At 40.6% G+C, this 14,256-nt stretch overlaps 1 protein-coding gene across 2 annotated transcripts in view; it reads left to right on the forward strand.

The window, feature by feature from the left end:
* MSRB3 (methionine sulfoxide reductase B3) overlaps positions 1 to 14,256 on the forward strand; it is an 84,263-nt gene that overhangs the window by 46,946 nt on the left and 23,061 nt on the right. For both annotated transcript variants that reach the window (XM_061467839.1, XM_061467838.1), the window contains exon 5: positions 1,157 to 1,185. In XM_061467839.1, the coding sequence (XP_061323823.1) occupies positions 1,157 to 1,185 (29 nt within the window). The remainder of the gene's footprint in view (positions 1 to 1,156; positions 1,186 to 14,256) is intronic.

Below are 14,256 nucleotides of genomic sequence, written 5' to 3' on the forward strand. Positions count from 1 at the left end.
TCCTCCTTGGAATTTGTGGGGAAGTGCATTTTGCTGCCAACGTAACATCCTTTAACAGGTCTCCTGCTGGTCGGACCTCGCGTCCTGCTGTGACAGCCATGACCGTGTGTGCAATTGATTGTTAGTGGGCGATATAAATCTGATTGGAACATGCCTGTTAATTGGTTTGAGAGCCCGATATAGACAATGCTGTCCTAAAGCAGATTGTGTAGATAGGCCTAGTCATAGGGTTAATTCTGCTTGACAGCACATCAGCAGCATCTTGAGAGTAATTACCCAACTTAAGTTTTCCCACAGTTGAATTGAGATCTTCAAAGGCTTCTACATTTACAAGTATTATTAACCTATATCTGAAACATGATGTTCCCACAAGGGCTAATTTTTTCTTCCTTTTATTAAATATACAGGTTATAGGGTTCATTTGCTAAGTGCTAAGCCCTTAGAAGAAAACGGTGCTTGTTAGAGAGGGAAAAATCTGCAGTGCACAACCAAAGCTAATGGTGCATAATGCACACATCATTGTCTTTTTACAAAGACTTTTAAAACAAGTTAAAACTTAGGTCTGGCTCCCTTCCTCTCTCCCTCTCTCCCACCCCCTGCTTTCCACTTTTAAGGAAATCAAACCGCTTATTCCTATGTGCAGAGTGAGTAAATTGAAGACACACACAAACAAAACCCTCCTAGGATGTTGTACAATTAAGTACAGATCATTGGATACAATACATATGACATTAATGAAATGGTATCTGCTTCAAAAATAGATTGGAAACATTCATGAATAAATTAAATCCTCTTAATGACTTTTCAAAAATGAAAATGAATGAAAACAATATTTATTTCATAGGAACAACTGTGTGCCATGATTCACAGCATACAGTTAAATCCTGGTTTGAATTTATATTCTATTTTCTGCATTCATTTTGTGATTTGTCTTTTAAAATATCTTCTTTTTAACTTGACGCTATTAAAAAAAAACAGATATTAAAGATAATAGTTACTATTTGGGTTCAAATGCCCATAAATGCATTAAATATTAACATACAGAAGTAGGCAGTCTTGTTAAAGATGATGTTTGCTGGGGGGATCAGTCTGATAAATGGCTTTTGTGGCATAAATCAGTTCTTGTAACTTATGATCTTTTTATTTTCTTTTGCAGGTCAGAAACGAAGTTTGACTCCAACTCAGGTATGTTTAAATTTACAGTGTTTTGCTCAATGTACACTATTCAGGTTAATCTCAAAAGAGTAGTTTATCAGTTCGAGTTCAGTTTAGTTTTAAACAAACTGGGGTAGGTCAGTCTTAAAAAGGATCTTCATTTCTCACCCTCTGGAAACAGCATTATTGCTGTGAAACATTTGCTTTCATTCCTTTCATTAGTTCCCGTCTCTTTACATTTTCCCAAAAGATGATCAGGAAGATGTATCTTGCGACAGGCTTTAATTGATCCGGAAAAATTATAACACAAATAAATGATAATACAGACTAAAGCAAATGGAGGATTGAAGTCAAGCTGGAGAATGATCACTGCTTTAAGGGAGAATGTTTTTCTTCCTGGTGGACAAAGACTTTTCATGGGAATTTGAAGTCAGTGCAGCCTATCTGTCAGGAAACAGATGATTTGTCATCAAATTTTCATGACAGATGCATGTACACAACGCATGCCAGAGCAGTCTGTAGAGCTCGCTTTAGGAGGTTTACCAAAAGGCAGTCTCTCTCAAGTTGTCTTTTTAAAGAATTGTAATGTGTTGTAGGGATTGGGAGGGAAGGGAAGGTCAGTCTAACAGGTTAATGTGTATCTAGCAAGACAAAAACCACAGGACAGCAAACAGGGGGAAGGCTGGGGAAAAAGCAGAGATCCTAATACCAGACTGTTATTTATTCAGTTAGCTATTCCTGGGTGTTCCTTGAACTTAAACAATAGTAAATTAAGAATAGGCTGTTGTCCTGAAACGAGCTGAAATGTCCATTGCCTGAAAAGGTCATTCAAAACACACTTTTTGTTAAGATGAAAAAGACTGGTTTAAGCAGAAAGCTTGATACTATTATGGCAATTTTAGGTTTAGGCGGGTGTTATCTTCTATCTGGTTTGCTTTATGCAGTGATTATAATTGCTTATAATGATACGAATTTTACAATATATATTAATCAGAGTGTTCATGAGATAGCATGTTTCCTTTTGTCCCAGTTACAACATGATTTGGGTTTGAAATGTGAGGTATTACATTGCTTTTTCTTTCCACATTAGATTTTATCTTTGGAACTATATGGGAGTGAAATCTACAGCAGGAAGCATTTATGTAGCCAATTCCTACATCTTGTATACTTGAGTCATCTTGCTTCTATTATGATTTTAGTCTGTGAGTTTGAGGTTACTTACTTTAAATATTGCTTGAATGAACTCTGTGACAACATTGGTTCTTGGATCTTGACGAAACAGTTTTACATGGCGGGGAGGAGGGGGGTAACAGTACACGCTGTCTGCCATTACCCCCTTTCTTTTAGTAAAGTCACCAAAACTAGGGTGAGGAGTGGTGTCAAACATCTCACTTTTCTGTTGAGCAGTAAATGCTGTCTGCAAAACTTCAGTTTGCTTGGTGGATTCAGCTACGGTCAGTTTTCTGTAGAGAGCTTCCTCTTTTGAGTCAGCTCTGCTGTTTGGTGTCCAGTTCTGCATGCTGCTCCCCGTGGCAGTGAGGCCAGGGGTACGGTATTTCTGAGGGAGCACAGAGCAGGGACAAAGGTTTGGCATTATCACAGCTATGGTGAATGCCTGCTCAGTAGGTGTCATAGGGCATCTGTGACTGGACTCTAGGGTGAGTATGAGCTTTTAAATGTCTCCTCTTCGTCTCTGTGGGCTCTGTCGGCTTCCTTCTTTGAGCTTGGGTCCATATTCTGGGCACAGTTTGTCACTTATTTCTCACACAGCAGCACTGGTTGCCCAAAGACTATAGGACTAGAGTTGTTCCCCCTACCCTCCTCTTCCAAAGACATTCCTGAGGCACTGTTCTTACAAGATTCTGGCCTTGTGAATGCCTAGTACAGTTTTGTCTCCCCAGAAGCACAGAGTGCACAGAGGTTGCAAAAATATTTGGAAGTAAAGACCATTTACAGGAGACCACACAAAAAATACATAAATGTGAATGAGCAGGTAAAGACCCTGGATCTTCCCTGTCTCCACCTTTTTTTTTTTTCTGTGCACATAAATATTTTCTGGATGCACACCAGAATTCTCTGTAGCAGGTGATTGGTGTTATTTTGCTGAGTGTCAACATCAGCAGGTACCATGAATGTCAAGGTACTTTGTATACCATTATACAGTATAGAAGGTCTGGGACTGAGGAATTTCTTAGATTTATTCCTCCTTTTTCTGCAGAGCCTCACTTTCATCTTCTGCTTGTGATCCCTTTTTCCTAAATCCCTAGGGAAGTCTTTGGTTGGAACAGTTTCAGGCTTTCCTGACTTGGGACCCTGGCCACCCCCAAGGTGTTTTAAGGCTCCTCACTGGTGATCCACTGTAGATTGCCAATGGATGTGGCTGGCTAGGCCAGCCTGGGCTCCTGGTCCCAAATGCTGTACTTGGAATGCAGAATTACTGAGGTTTAACACCTCGGTATCATCAGTGGTGCCTCTTTCAGCACAGATTTCAGTTAACAACCAAGGGCAGATGTTAAAAGTTAGTACAAAAACCAGATTCAGCACACAATTAAAATGACATCTTAAGAGAAAAAAAATCAAAGAAACTCCATAACCTCAAAGTGCATTTCATGGCCAGCAACACCAAGGCTGAAAAAAATCCCTTAGCTTTCAAACAGTACAGCAGCCTTCCTGTTACAGAGACAGTACTCAGTTCATCCACCAAAAGCTTTCCTTGAGAGATAGTGCAAGCATTTAGAGTGTATCTTTTGTTCTCAATATGTGAGAGCAGAGAAGTGGAGATAGTGTGATCAAGTCAACAGGTATCATCCAAATAAAACATTGCTGCTTTTGTTTCCCCACCAAAGAGTTCACCATCACTTTCCAAAAGCAAGACCAGACCTCCTGCTGCCTCGCAGTGAACAGGAAGAGCAGAGCAATGTGCTGGTGATGACAGAGAGACATCCTCATAAAAAACTCTTTCTCTGGCATAGAGGGGTGCAGTGCCCTATGTAACACCGTGTTCTGCAAAACAGGGGCCTTTGAAGCGTGTAAATGTAGCATTGGTTTTTAAAAGGGCTGCTGCCATTTGACACCAATGACTGTATTTCTGCAACCTTTTGTTCCTTGGAGACACCTTAAGGTATTTTCATATCCCTCATTTCATTTTCACCCCAGAATGTGATTCCTGAGTAAACCAATGATCCTGCAAACTGGAACAAACATGCTTTGTTCTCCTTTATCTCATGTTACTCAAAACAGTTCAAGTGCTGAATGTAAGAATGAGGTAATTTTACTCTAGAATGAATATTTTCTTCCAGGGAGCTGTTACACAACCTGTCGCATGCTCTAAATGAGCCCTAATGTTAATTCCAGTTAACCTACAAGTCTCAATATGCCCTTGTTAAGCATTTATCAATGCTTCTTGTACTTGTCTTCCCTAGAAATATTTGTGAAGAATTAAAAGAAGTCTTTCTGAGGCAAGTACAAGGGCAGGAATACAGCTTTAAAAGTGCCCAGTAGGCTCACTGTAAGTGTAACCCTGAAAATGTTGTTCAACACTGAAATATTAGGCAAACATTGTCAAAAGAAGATTAATTTGAATTTGAGCATTAACTTAAAGGAAGGCTGTCAAATTCCTATCGTGATGATCGGGATTTATCATATAAATAGCTATACCATCTGTAGGGGACACACATTCTTCATGTCATGACAAACAGTTCCATCTGAGAAACTTCTTTTTCTCTACTGAGTCTTTGTAAGTCTATAGCTGGCACAATTTCAGTCTCAGAGACCATGGGGTTAGTTTCATGCTGTTAGAAGATCTTATGAAATGAAACAATTTTGCTTTCCTGTCATAATATGATGAATTTCAGTAGTACTGAAAATAGAATTTTTTCCCTAAAAAAGTAGTTGAAAACAAAAAAGGTTGTAGGATTATTATTATTCTTTTTTCCTCAAAATTTGTTAGGAACAAAGCAAGCCACAAAAACCACAGCTGAAAGTTTTTTGGTTTAATTATTAGTATTTTGGTAGTGTCTGAAATCCTTATTGTGCTATGTGTTTGATTGGCAAATTTTAGAATTTAATAATGTAAGAATTATATTGGAGCAATAAGCTAATGAAAGATTTTTTTTTTTCCAAATTTAGAGCAAAATATGTCTTCATGGTGCTGTTCTGTAACAGGAAGAATTTGTAAGTCTCAGAAGCTGTTGCTGACCTCTGTTACTGCAGGAAGTCAGGGAGGGCAATGCAGTGACAGTCAGGGAAGCACTGTGCTGCGGGAATGTGCGCTGGCAAAAGAGAGAGGAGTGCCCAAGTGTGCACAGTGCCTTCAGCTGGGTTCTTCATCACTCACTGTGCCAGTTCCCTGCTCCTGTCAGAAAGAGAGGTGCATCTCCAACCACCCTTCTGTCTTCCTGCTTCTACACAGATCACATGAAATATGGATTACCTGTGTGATTTTATATCACTGTTTGTGTCAATGCTTTGGAAACTTTCCAATTAGCACCAGGAATTAAGCTATAATAGATGTCCATGCAGCTAGAGGCTGTCCTGAGGGACAGCTACACACGAGCTTTTGTTGGATTCCTGCTGCTCCAGCAGTCAAATACAAAGCAAGTCAAGGAGCCCCCAGCAGTTCCTGGAATTTCCTTTGCCTGCCTTGTCTGGACTCACAGTGTCAGCCAGAGACTCCACAGGTCATTTCTCCTCTCTGCACATCGCTTTTTCCATCAGAATGAGTGTATCCCTATGTCTTCATCACAGCACAATGCTGTCACCCCTCTATCCCCATCAAAATTTCCACCGATGCCTTTCTCACCTCTTGCATTTACTGGTATCATTCCCTTAATGTGGCCCCTATGATGTCTAACTTGCTAGGCTACATGATTCAGCACAGGTGCTAGAGAATAGTTGAAGGTTGGGGGTGGTCAGATGTTTTCCTCCTGTAAATTCCTCCTGGCTACACTTCCAGATGTTCAGCAATAGGCTTTCCAAACTCTCGCTATCAGCCCTGATTTCCTCTAGCCTGTCATCAGTCCGATTGCATGAAAGTCATCAGTACAACTGCTAAGAGCATAAGGAACTCTTCACCCAAGTAAGAGAGAAATGAAAATCAAAAGGCATCTTGAAAGGGAGCATCTCTTACTGATCCTTGCTACTAGGGAAACCCAACAGAAACTTAACTTGCCTGAAACCTTAGGTCTTGGAAGCAGCAGGGTCCTCAGTAATATCATCCACTGGTTGATTGGATCATAGATCCAAATACAGATTAATTAATTAATTCCTAAATTTTATTGATGTCAGCTTCTTCGCCCAGGTTGTGATAGAGCAGTTCTGAATTTCTTCTTAGCAAGTCTGAGGAATAGGGAAGAGACTTTTGGTGTTCATAACAAAATCATATCGACAAGTTCATCAGTCACTCTACAACCAGAGTATGTGATTAAAAACCATAAAAAGATTACCTGTAGAGTCTCTAAGAGGTTAAAGTGGCAAAATAACCTGAGACACTGAAGAATAGGGACGCTCCAGAGCTCTTTGGATGAGGCAAACAAGCTCTCCCGAGTGTCTTTCAGCTGTGAGGAATTATTCCCTTCTCTCTGGCCACCATCAGTGCATGAATTTTGGAAAGAGTGCATGAGCTGGCACAGAGAGACAGTAACTACATGAGCAGAACAGCAGCTCGAGTAAGATAATCATCTTACTTGTCGTTGCCTGTTAGTGCTATTTTGGTTTTGGCATTAACAACTCTGCAAGCAGATCGTTAGGGATGCAGTGGCTGGAGAGCATGGTCTGTTATATTTGTTCAGCAGCGAGGTGAACATTTAGATTCAGGTGGAAGCTGAACCATCTGTTGAATGCTTTTCACTGCAATGTGACTTGGAGTACAGATGGCTGGGACATCTCACTGGTAAAGCCCAGAGAGCTACATGCATGTAACGGCACTGATCTGCAGTAACCGATCATCATCCTGCTCTTGTGCCTCTTGGAAAGATGGCAAAAATTGGTCAAATTATTTCAGCATATAGAACAAGGTTTTAATTTGTGGAGGGCTGATTAAAAATGTTGTAAGCATGCAGGCAAGCTTGCTCATCGAGGATTTTTAAAGGAGGCCATTAGCTGCCTTGGATTCCAGATGTGTTACTTTCTGAATTCTAATACTGGCTTTGCAGTTGCAGATGTCTTTTCCTCCCACTTTCTCTGTTTGTCTTATTTGTATCTGAGCTGGGCTATTGCTTGCTATCATTGACATGATTCTTCTCAGTTGTCAGAGTATTTTAAGAGGAAGCCTGTTCACTTCCGTAAGCTAGATCCATGAATCTACCAGTGGAGGCCAGCAGCCTTGATCAGCCTTAAATCCTTCTGTGGGAGTAATTTGTGTACCTGATATTGCAGGGTGTTGGGGATAATATGTTCCTCCCTGCAAGAATTCCTGTTTGTGTTCTTATTAACAGGGCAACTACTTAAAGATGCACTGCTCCCGTGAGCTAGCACACAAACTCACTGTCATCCTGTCAGCGTGTGGCAAGAACTGTGTGTTAAAGGGCCTTGCTCAGGGAGCCAGGAATGTAATACCAGCAAAGACAAATGAAATTTTCTGTTTCTGTCTTACACACCCTTCAGTAATCATTGCTGATTCTTTCTTGCCTGGCTCTGGGGGTCTTGCTGAGAAGGATTTTGCAATGTGTTTAAATTGGTCCTGTAATGAAAATATTTAGATGTAGGTTTTCCATTTTATTATCCTGAATGTAAGCAGATTCATCAGATGTATTTAGGAGATTTTTTTGTACCCTTCTTTCTAAATATCAAAGGCAATCTTTCTTATTTTTTATTTCATTGTAAATAGCTAGAAAAGGCTCTCTTTAAGAAACAATTTGGCAAAGGTAGTCTGAGAAGACGCGAATAATATGTAAATCATGGGCTTATTACATGGAATTGGAAGCTGCTACACAGTTAAATTATAAAGTACAGTTGGGTGAGGGTTTTTTATTCGTCATATGTATAGCTGCTTCAGATAGGCTTGGTTTGGTGGGGACTTAGTCTGTTGTTAGTCAGCAAATTGTTACTGGTCCAGAGGGCTGGATTGCTTAAAAAGAAAAACATTGTGATTCTACTTTAGACCCGCTGACCATTTTCCAGTTTTTTTACTGAGTGAGGCTACCTAATTACTTTTCAAGAGCTACTTGCATTGAGATCTTATTCAGTGGACAAAATAGATGATTTTTGGTGATATTCTTGAATTACCCCACGCTTAAAAACTTCATAAAGAGTGTTTCTACTCCTTTTAAATGAAAAAGTCCTCAGTCAAATTAACCCTATTACAGACTGTGATAATTAACTTTGCCATAGTCCCACTTAATTAGCCAAAACTGGAGTATGTGCAAGGGAAGCCACAAGAATGGACAAGCAGGGAGGTTTCTGGTCACAGCTGTGGCTCACTGAGGTGGTTATATAGCTCAAATGCAACTTATCCTCACCATGTACAGCTCAAGTGAGTTGTATTGTTTCATTGCTTTATTAGTCCTCTTTTCATTTAAATCATGAAATGGGGAGGGAGAAATTGCCTGTTTGCTCCGTAATTTGGAAACTGAACTATCATTCATTTATTAGTGGTGTGTTACAGAATTGTGCCTCATGTACATACTGCTGCAGAGGTTTTGAAGAATGGCAGTCCAGGGTACATTTCAGCTCACTGCATTGTACCAGGAAACAGGAGTTCTGTAGGATACAAGAATAGCTCACGTCTATACTGTCTTCTGGAGCAGAAGCTACCATCATACATGTGGGTGTACATAGGTAGCTGGGCAGTTTTGGATATAATTTGGATGACTGCTTCATATTTTAAATCTGTATGGGCATCTGCTGATTCTGTACCCTGTTCCAGCATGTCTGACAGCTCTGTGACCTTGGGCAAAGTACTTTTTCCTTGGGCTTTTTTTCTCCTGCCCATTGTCTGTTTAGTTTGTTTGCACTACAGGGCTTTCCAAGGAAAGAGCCATCTCTTGCTATTGAATATGTCCAAGACCTAGTTCAGTGGAAATGCTTTCTCAGTTGAGATCACCTCTGAGGTCCACCATAAATCAAATCAGGGGTGGCCTTTACAAAGTGTCTCCTTTTAGACTGAGCAAACGAAGTTCTGTTAGAAAGAGTCTCTGGAAAGCAATATAAAAGGCAGCATGGTAAATGTGTTCAGCTGAATTAGAGTTTTTCGCCCTGCCTACACTGTCTTGTGTACCACAAGATTTGTGTCAAGGGGATCTCAGTTCTGTGCAGAAGAAATACAGTTCTTGCAAATGGTCTTCCCAGCTCCAGAATCTCTCACCTAATTGAACAGCGTGATTCCTGCAGCTGAATGCGTGACCACAGCTATAGATTAAGGCCTGAATTTGTTTGTTAAAGTCCAATATGTAACAATAATGGAGTTTAAATGACATGAAATATGATCTGAAGGCTTAGGTATATAGGACAGAAAATACCTGCAGAATATGAAACTTCCAAAAGCTCTTCAAGACTGATACTCCTATCAGTGATATGGCTCTAAGAAAGCAGGTTTTTACCTGTTTATCACAGGATCATTCACCCATGCATTAATTTCTGAAAAAAAACCAAAAACCAAATCAAACCACCAAAACCCAAACCCAACCTGCTTGTATTTGCAAATGTGAATGATACTTACCATAGTGGGACCTGGAGGATATTAAACGTTCTGGTCAATGCCAGTTCATGAACTGAGTTTGAACCTTGCAAGATACTGACCAGTCTGATCTCTTCTGCAGGCCATGAGAGTTGAAGGTGCTTCACACTTCTTGTGGATCAGTTCTATGGTGTTTTCTGTTATGGTGGCAATAATACCAAGTTTGAAGGGAAAAGGAGGTGAAATCAGAAAGGCAGTGCCCTGCGAATACTGAAACGATCCTGATGAGATGTTTGTTAGCATATACTCTATTTGGCACAATCTGATGCGTTCTCAAGCCAAATTGGTTTTCCCTCCTTAAAAAGCAGTCTCTGTTTAAGCAGTCTATCTCCCTGCCAGCGTGCCTGCCAATTTCCACCCTTTAGGAAAGTTCGCAAAAAGATTTTAAGTGCTTGTTCTCTTTTCTGCTGACAAAGAAAGTTTTTCAACTTTGGTTTAGGGGGAGGCCAAGCAGCTGAGGAGGCTGGGTTGGGGCCTTTCTTGATTTAGGCAGTGACTATTACTGTGCCAGGAAGTAAAATGCTGACTCAGTAGTTCTGGAGCCTTCTTTGGGTGGACCACTGCATCAGATGTTCTAAGAGAAGGCATCCCGTGTTCCTCATAGCCCTTTTTATTCTGCCTCTTTGAGAACAAAGTCAAAGGAGGAGAGAGCAGAGTGCAAGGTGGCAAGATTAGTGGCTTCTGTGAGACACTAAAATCCAGCTCCTACTTGGCTTCTTGTGGAGGACGAACATATGGTGCCCTACTGAATCAGAGGAAGGTGAGGAAAAATGTGGCTTCTTAGCTGAGGAGTGTTGCCACTTTTCACCCGCAGTCTAGCAACTGCTTCATTGTTGGCTTTCTAGTTTCGCACTAAAACCAAATCAAACCTAAGCTAGGCTAAACTAAGCTAAGCTAAACTAACCTAACCCAACCCAACTCCCTGGTTTTGGCTGAGGGAGAACAACTGTTTAGGATGCTTTCCTTCAGCTGCCCTGCTTCTCCCTTCCCACTGTGAGAGGAGTCCACAACTTCAGTAAGGACAGCAGCAGCTTAAGACAGCTATAGCATCATTTCGGTTTTGACAATCTGGAGGTGCTTGGCACTGCTGTGACCTGAATTGAGCCCAGAGGAAATGTAGAGCTGTGTAAAACCGTTGGGATAAGCACCACACTGCCAGCCTCATCAGCTCCTGGGACAGAGGAGAGGGCAAGACCATGGCATTCAGTGGGTGCCCTGCCTCAGCCCTCATACCTTACATGTCAGATGGCTCCTTTGACTTACACAGCTTATCTATGGGACAGTCTGCAGCCAAATACCAGGCAAAGAGGACCACTGAGGTGTTTTTTTTTGCCTGTGTGCCTTGAGGAATTTAACAGGAGAGGATCGTTATGGCCAATGTGTCCACTCCTTTTCTCACTACATTTTCCTGGTCTACTTTTAGGCAATGTCTCATTAAGCACAGTATCTTCTGTGGCCGAGTGCATGTTGTCCAAAATTGCACCTCTTCTGTTTGGATTAGCATGGTTTTAAGTGAATTTGAGTGAGAAAGAAGCACAATCTGCTTTTGTTTCTTCCCTCTGGATTTGTCAAAGAGAAAAAAAAACAACATCTTTCTTCTACAAGGTGATGAGAATGATATCATACAGTATTAGTTGAAACGGGAGGAAATCTGCTATTTGAAAACAAACATGTTTCATGCCATTAGACTGTACAAACTGGCCAAGTGATAATTATTAATGACAGAAGATTCAATAAAGATTAAAATATTTCATGTTTTTCTTTCATTGATGTAGTGCTGCAAATTTATGACCAGTAAGAAACCATATGAAAGATCTGTCAGCTTTTACTATTTCACATCTTATCAAAACTGATTTCAGGGTTTGTAGTACTAAAAGTAAAGGGGAAAATGCAAGCTGTTTTTAATCAAACTGGAATGTTAAGTGATCACCATCAAAATCTTTACAGTGTTGATCTGCGTATGAAGCAAAGAACATTAATTTGTCTTTTGTTGACTTAATTTAGTGGCAACCACAGCCTTTAAGATGTAAGGGTAGACAAGTTTGTGTCATACCACTGCCACTGCCACTGTACATGTGAACACGCATCTGTTTAGAATTAAGTCCTAAGTCAAAACACCAATGAGGTCTAATGCTACCAGTTTTAAGTCAGACACAGTTTGCACTGAGTTTTATGTGAGTAAGGACAGCACAATCAGGTCTTAAGCCAGACGACAGTGAATTGAGTTACAAGGGCTGAAAGTATTTCTGCAAGTAAAGAACCGCATCCCTGTGTAATTCGATCAGGTGGCTGCTAGTATGGCATCCAGAATGGCAGGGCAACCTGACTGTATCTGGGCAGGAGTGAGGACATTGCCTTTCTGAAGATCTGATCTTCCTTCATCAGATCAAGAAAGGGACTCTGTCCATCCCTCCCTCCTCACCATCCTTCCCACAGCGAAAGGGGTTATTTGGAATCTTCAGAAGCTGAAACTCATGAGATTTTCACTGGCACTTTGCCTCTGAGAATGTTTTTACTTATCCACAAATGATTGAGCTTTAATTAGTTTCTCATCATTTGTATGAGCAGTAACAGTGTATTTATTTCCTTCCTCTGCCAATAGTTCTTGCATATTTTTTGACATTTCATGAACTGTATTGTCGAGTGCCAGGCTTAAACCTTGCGCAGATGGACGTGGACCGTAACAGATGATTAACATGCCTAAATAATCAAATGTATCACAACCCGCAGTTCTGCTTTAGCATTTGGATAAGAGTGTGTTACTTCGTATTTAAAAACATAAAGGTGCTCTGTTAAAGAAGCTGAGAGAATAAGCCAGCGCGTTCTTCAAATTCATAAGGATTAATAAATGAAGGGCATTCAGTGTCATCTTCAGGGCAATCTGAAGAATAACATTATCTAAGTTATGCAGACATTCTGCCTTTAAGTCCGGCTGTATTTACAGAAACTTCCCACCCGTATCTCATTAGTTCAACGTCATTGTTCATTTGTGCAAGTCTGTTTTAAAATTAATGAATGATGGGGAATTAGAGAGTTACAGCAGTGCTAGCAGGTATTTAAAAAACATTGAAAGCAAGAGTGAAGAATGCTGTGCTCTCAGGAAACAAACTGATACTTATGGAAGCCCATGCGAATATTTGAATGATCTAAGAAAGACCAGAAGAAAAAATGTAAAAGTAGTCTCATTGGATGGACATAGGAAAGTAGATTGTTAAACACGGGGGTAGCAGAAAGCTAGACTAGTACAAAACTGCAAACGAAATTGCTGTTTGCCCTGTTCGCCCAATTTACATATTTGGATGGATGTACAGCTTTCGTTATATTGAAAGAGGTGAAATACAAAGAGGAAGTTAAAGTTAGTCCCAGAGGCTGGGGTAACCACAGCTAGAACTGTGAGAAAAATAGGATTTTTTCATTTGGGGACCAAACCTGTATGTGGAAGTAAGGTTGGGAACTTGTGTGTCCAGGAAAGTTTGCTTTAAATTGGTTTCTGCTGTGTGTTGAACTGGGGCAGGACTTATACCCCTCATTTTTTAACATAAATTGATATTGGAAAGGAAACATTTCACACAAAGGCTTGAACTGTGTACTTGCAAAATGAAGGGTGGAAAACAGCTGATCTTTTTGAATTTTGTCCCATTTTCCCAGTAAAAATATTTTACAAAAGGTAAGAAATTTTTGAGAAGTTTGCTGGTCCCCAAGAGACAGTGTTTTAAGGCGGTTGTTTTATTTAGAAAGCAACTAAAACCAAATTCCCAAACCTGCCATCCACTCAAAACTTGGGCCCTATTTAATTGGATGCTTAATTACTGGCACCCACAGGTTGGTTCCTAGATTGCACAATCAGCCGGCTGTGGCAGCCTTTCTTTTCGGTGCTACCCCGGTGCAATCCAGCTGAAACCTTCTGTGACCCCTGGGAATGCCAACAATGGAGATGATCAGCCATTGCATGTGCAGCTCTCCGAGGGGTGATCACTTTGTTTCAGGTCTTTCTAGAAAATGATTCAGAGTTTTGCAAGTCTTTTAGGGTGTAGATTAAGAACCGTGTTACTCGGAGTAGCAGCATGAAACGAGTATTACCTCTAATGATACCAATGCTGGACACATGCTGGAAAGTGCAACCTCTATGGTTGAACATGGAAAGTTTTGCTATTAAGTTTGCCTTGAATATAACAGAACACAAGTCCTTCCTCCCCACTCCACGTCCCCCTCAAAAATACATCAATCAATGGGATAGTGCCTCGTGCAAATGAAACACTATTGTGTTTCGTATCAGAATGTACATTTGTTTTAATCAAGTTGAAGGTGAGGTTCTCAAGCTGATCATATATGGCCTGTACTGAAAATCCATGGGTTGTTAAGCTGTGTGCATGGGAAGGAAGTACATTTTTAAGGTTCATTTTGGAATGTGGGTCAGAAGTCCCGAG

Source organism: Pezoporus flaviventris, unplaced genomic scaffold (assembly GCF_033815535.1).
Source record: "Pezoporus flaviventris isolate CSIRO_AGI_PZ_B2104156 unplaced genomic scaffold, CSIRO_AGI_Pfla_v1 ptg000045l, whole genome shotgun sequence".
Lineage (NCBI taxonomy): Eukaryota > Metazoa > Chordata > Aves > Psittaciformes > Psittacidae > Pezoporus > Pezoporus flaviventris.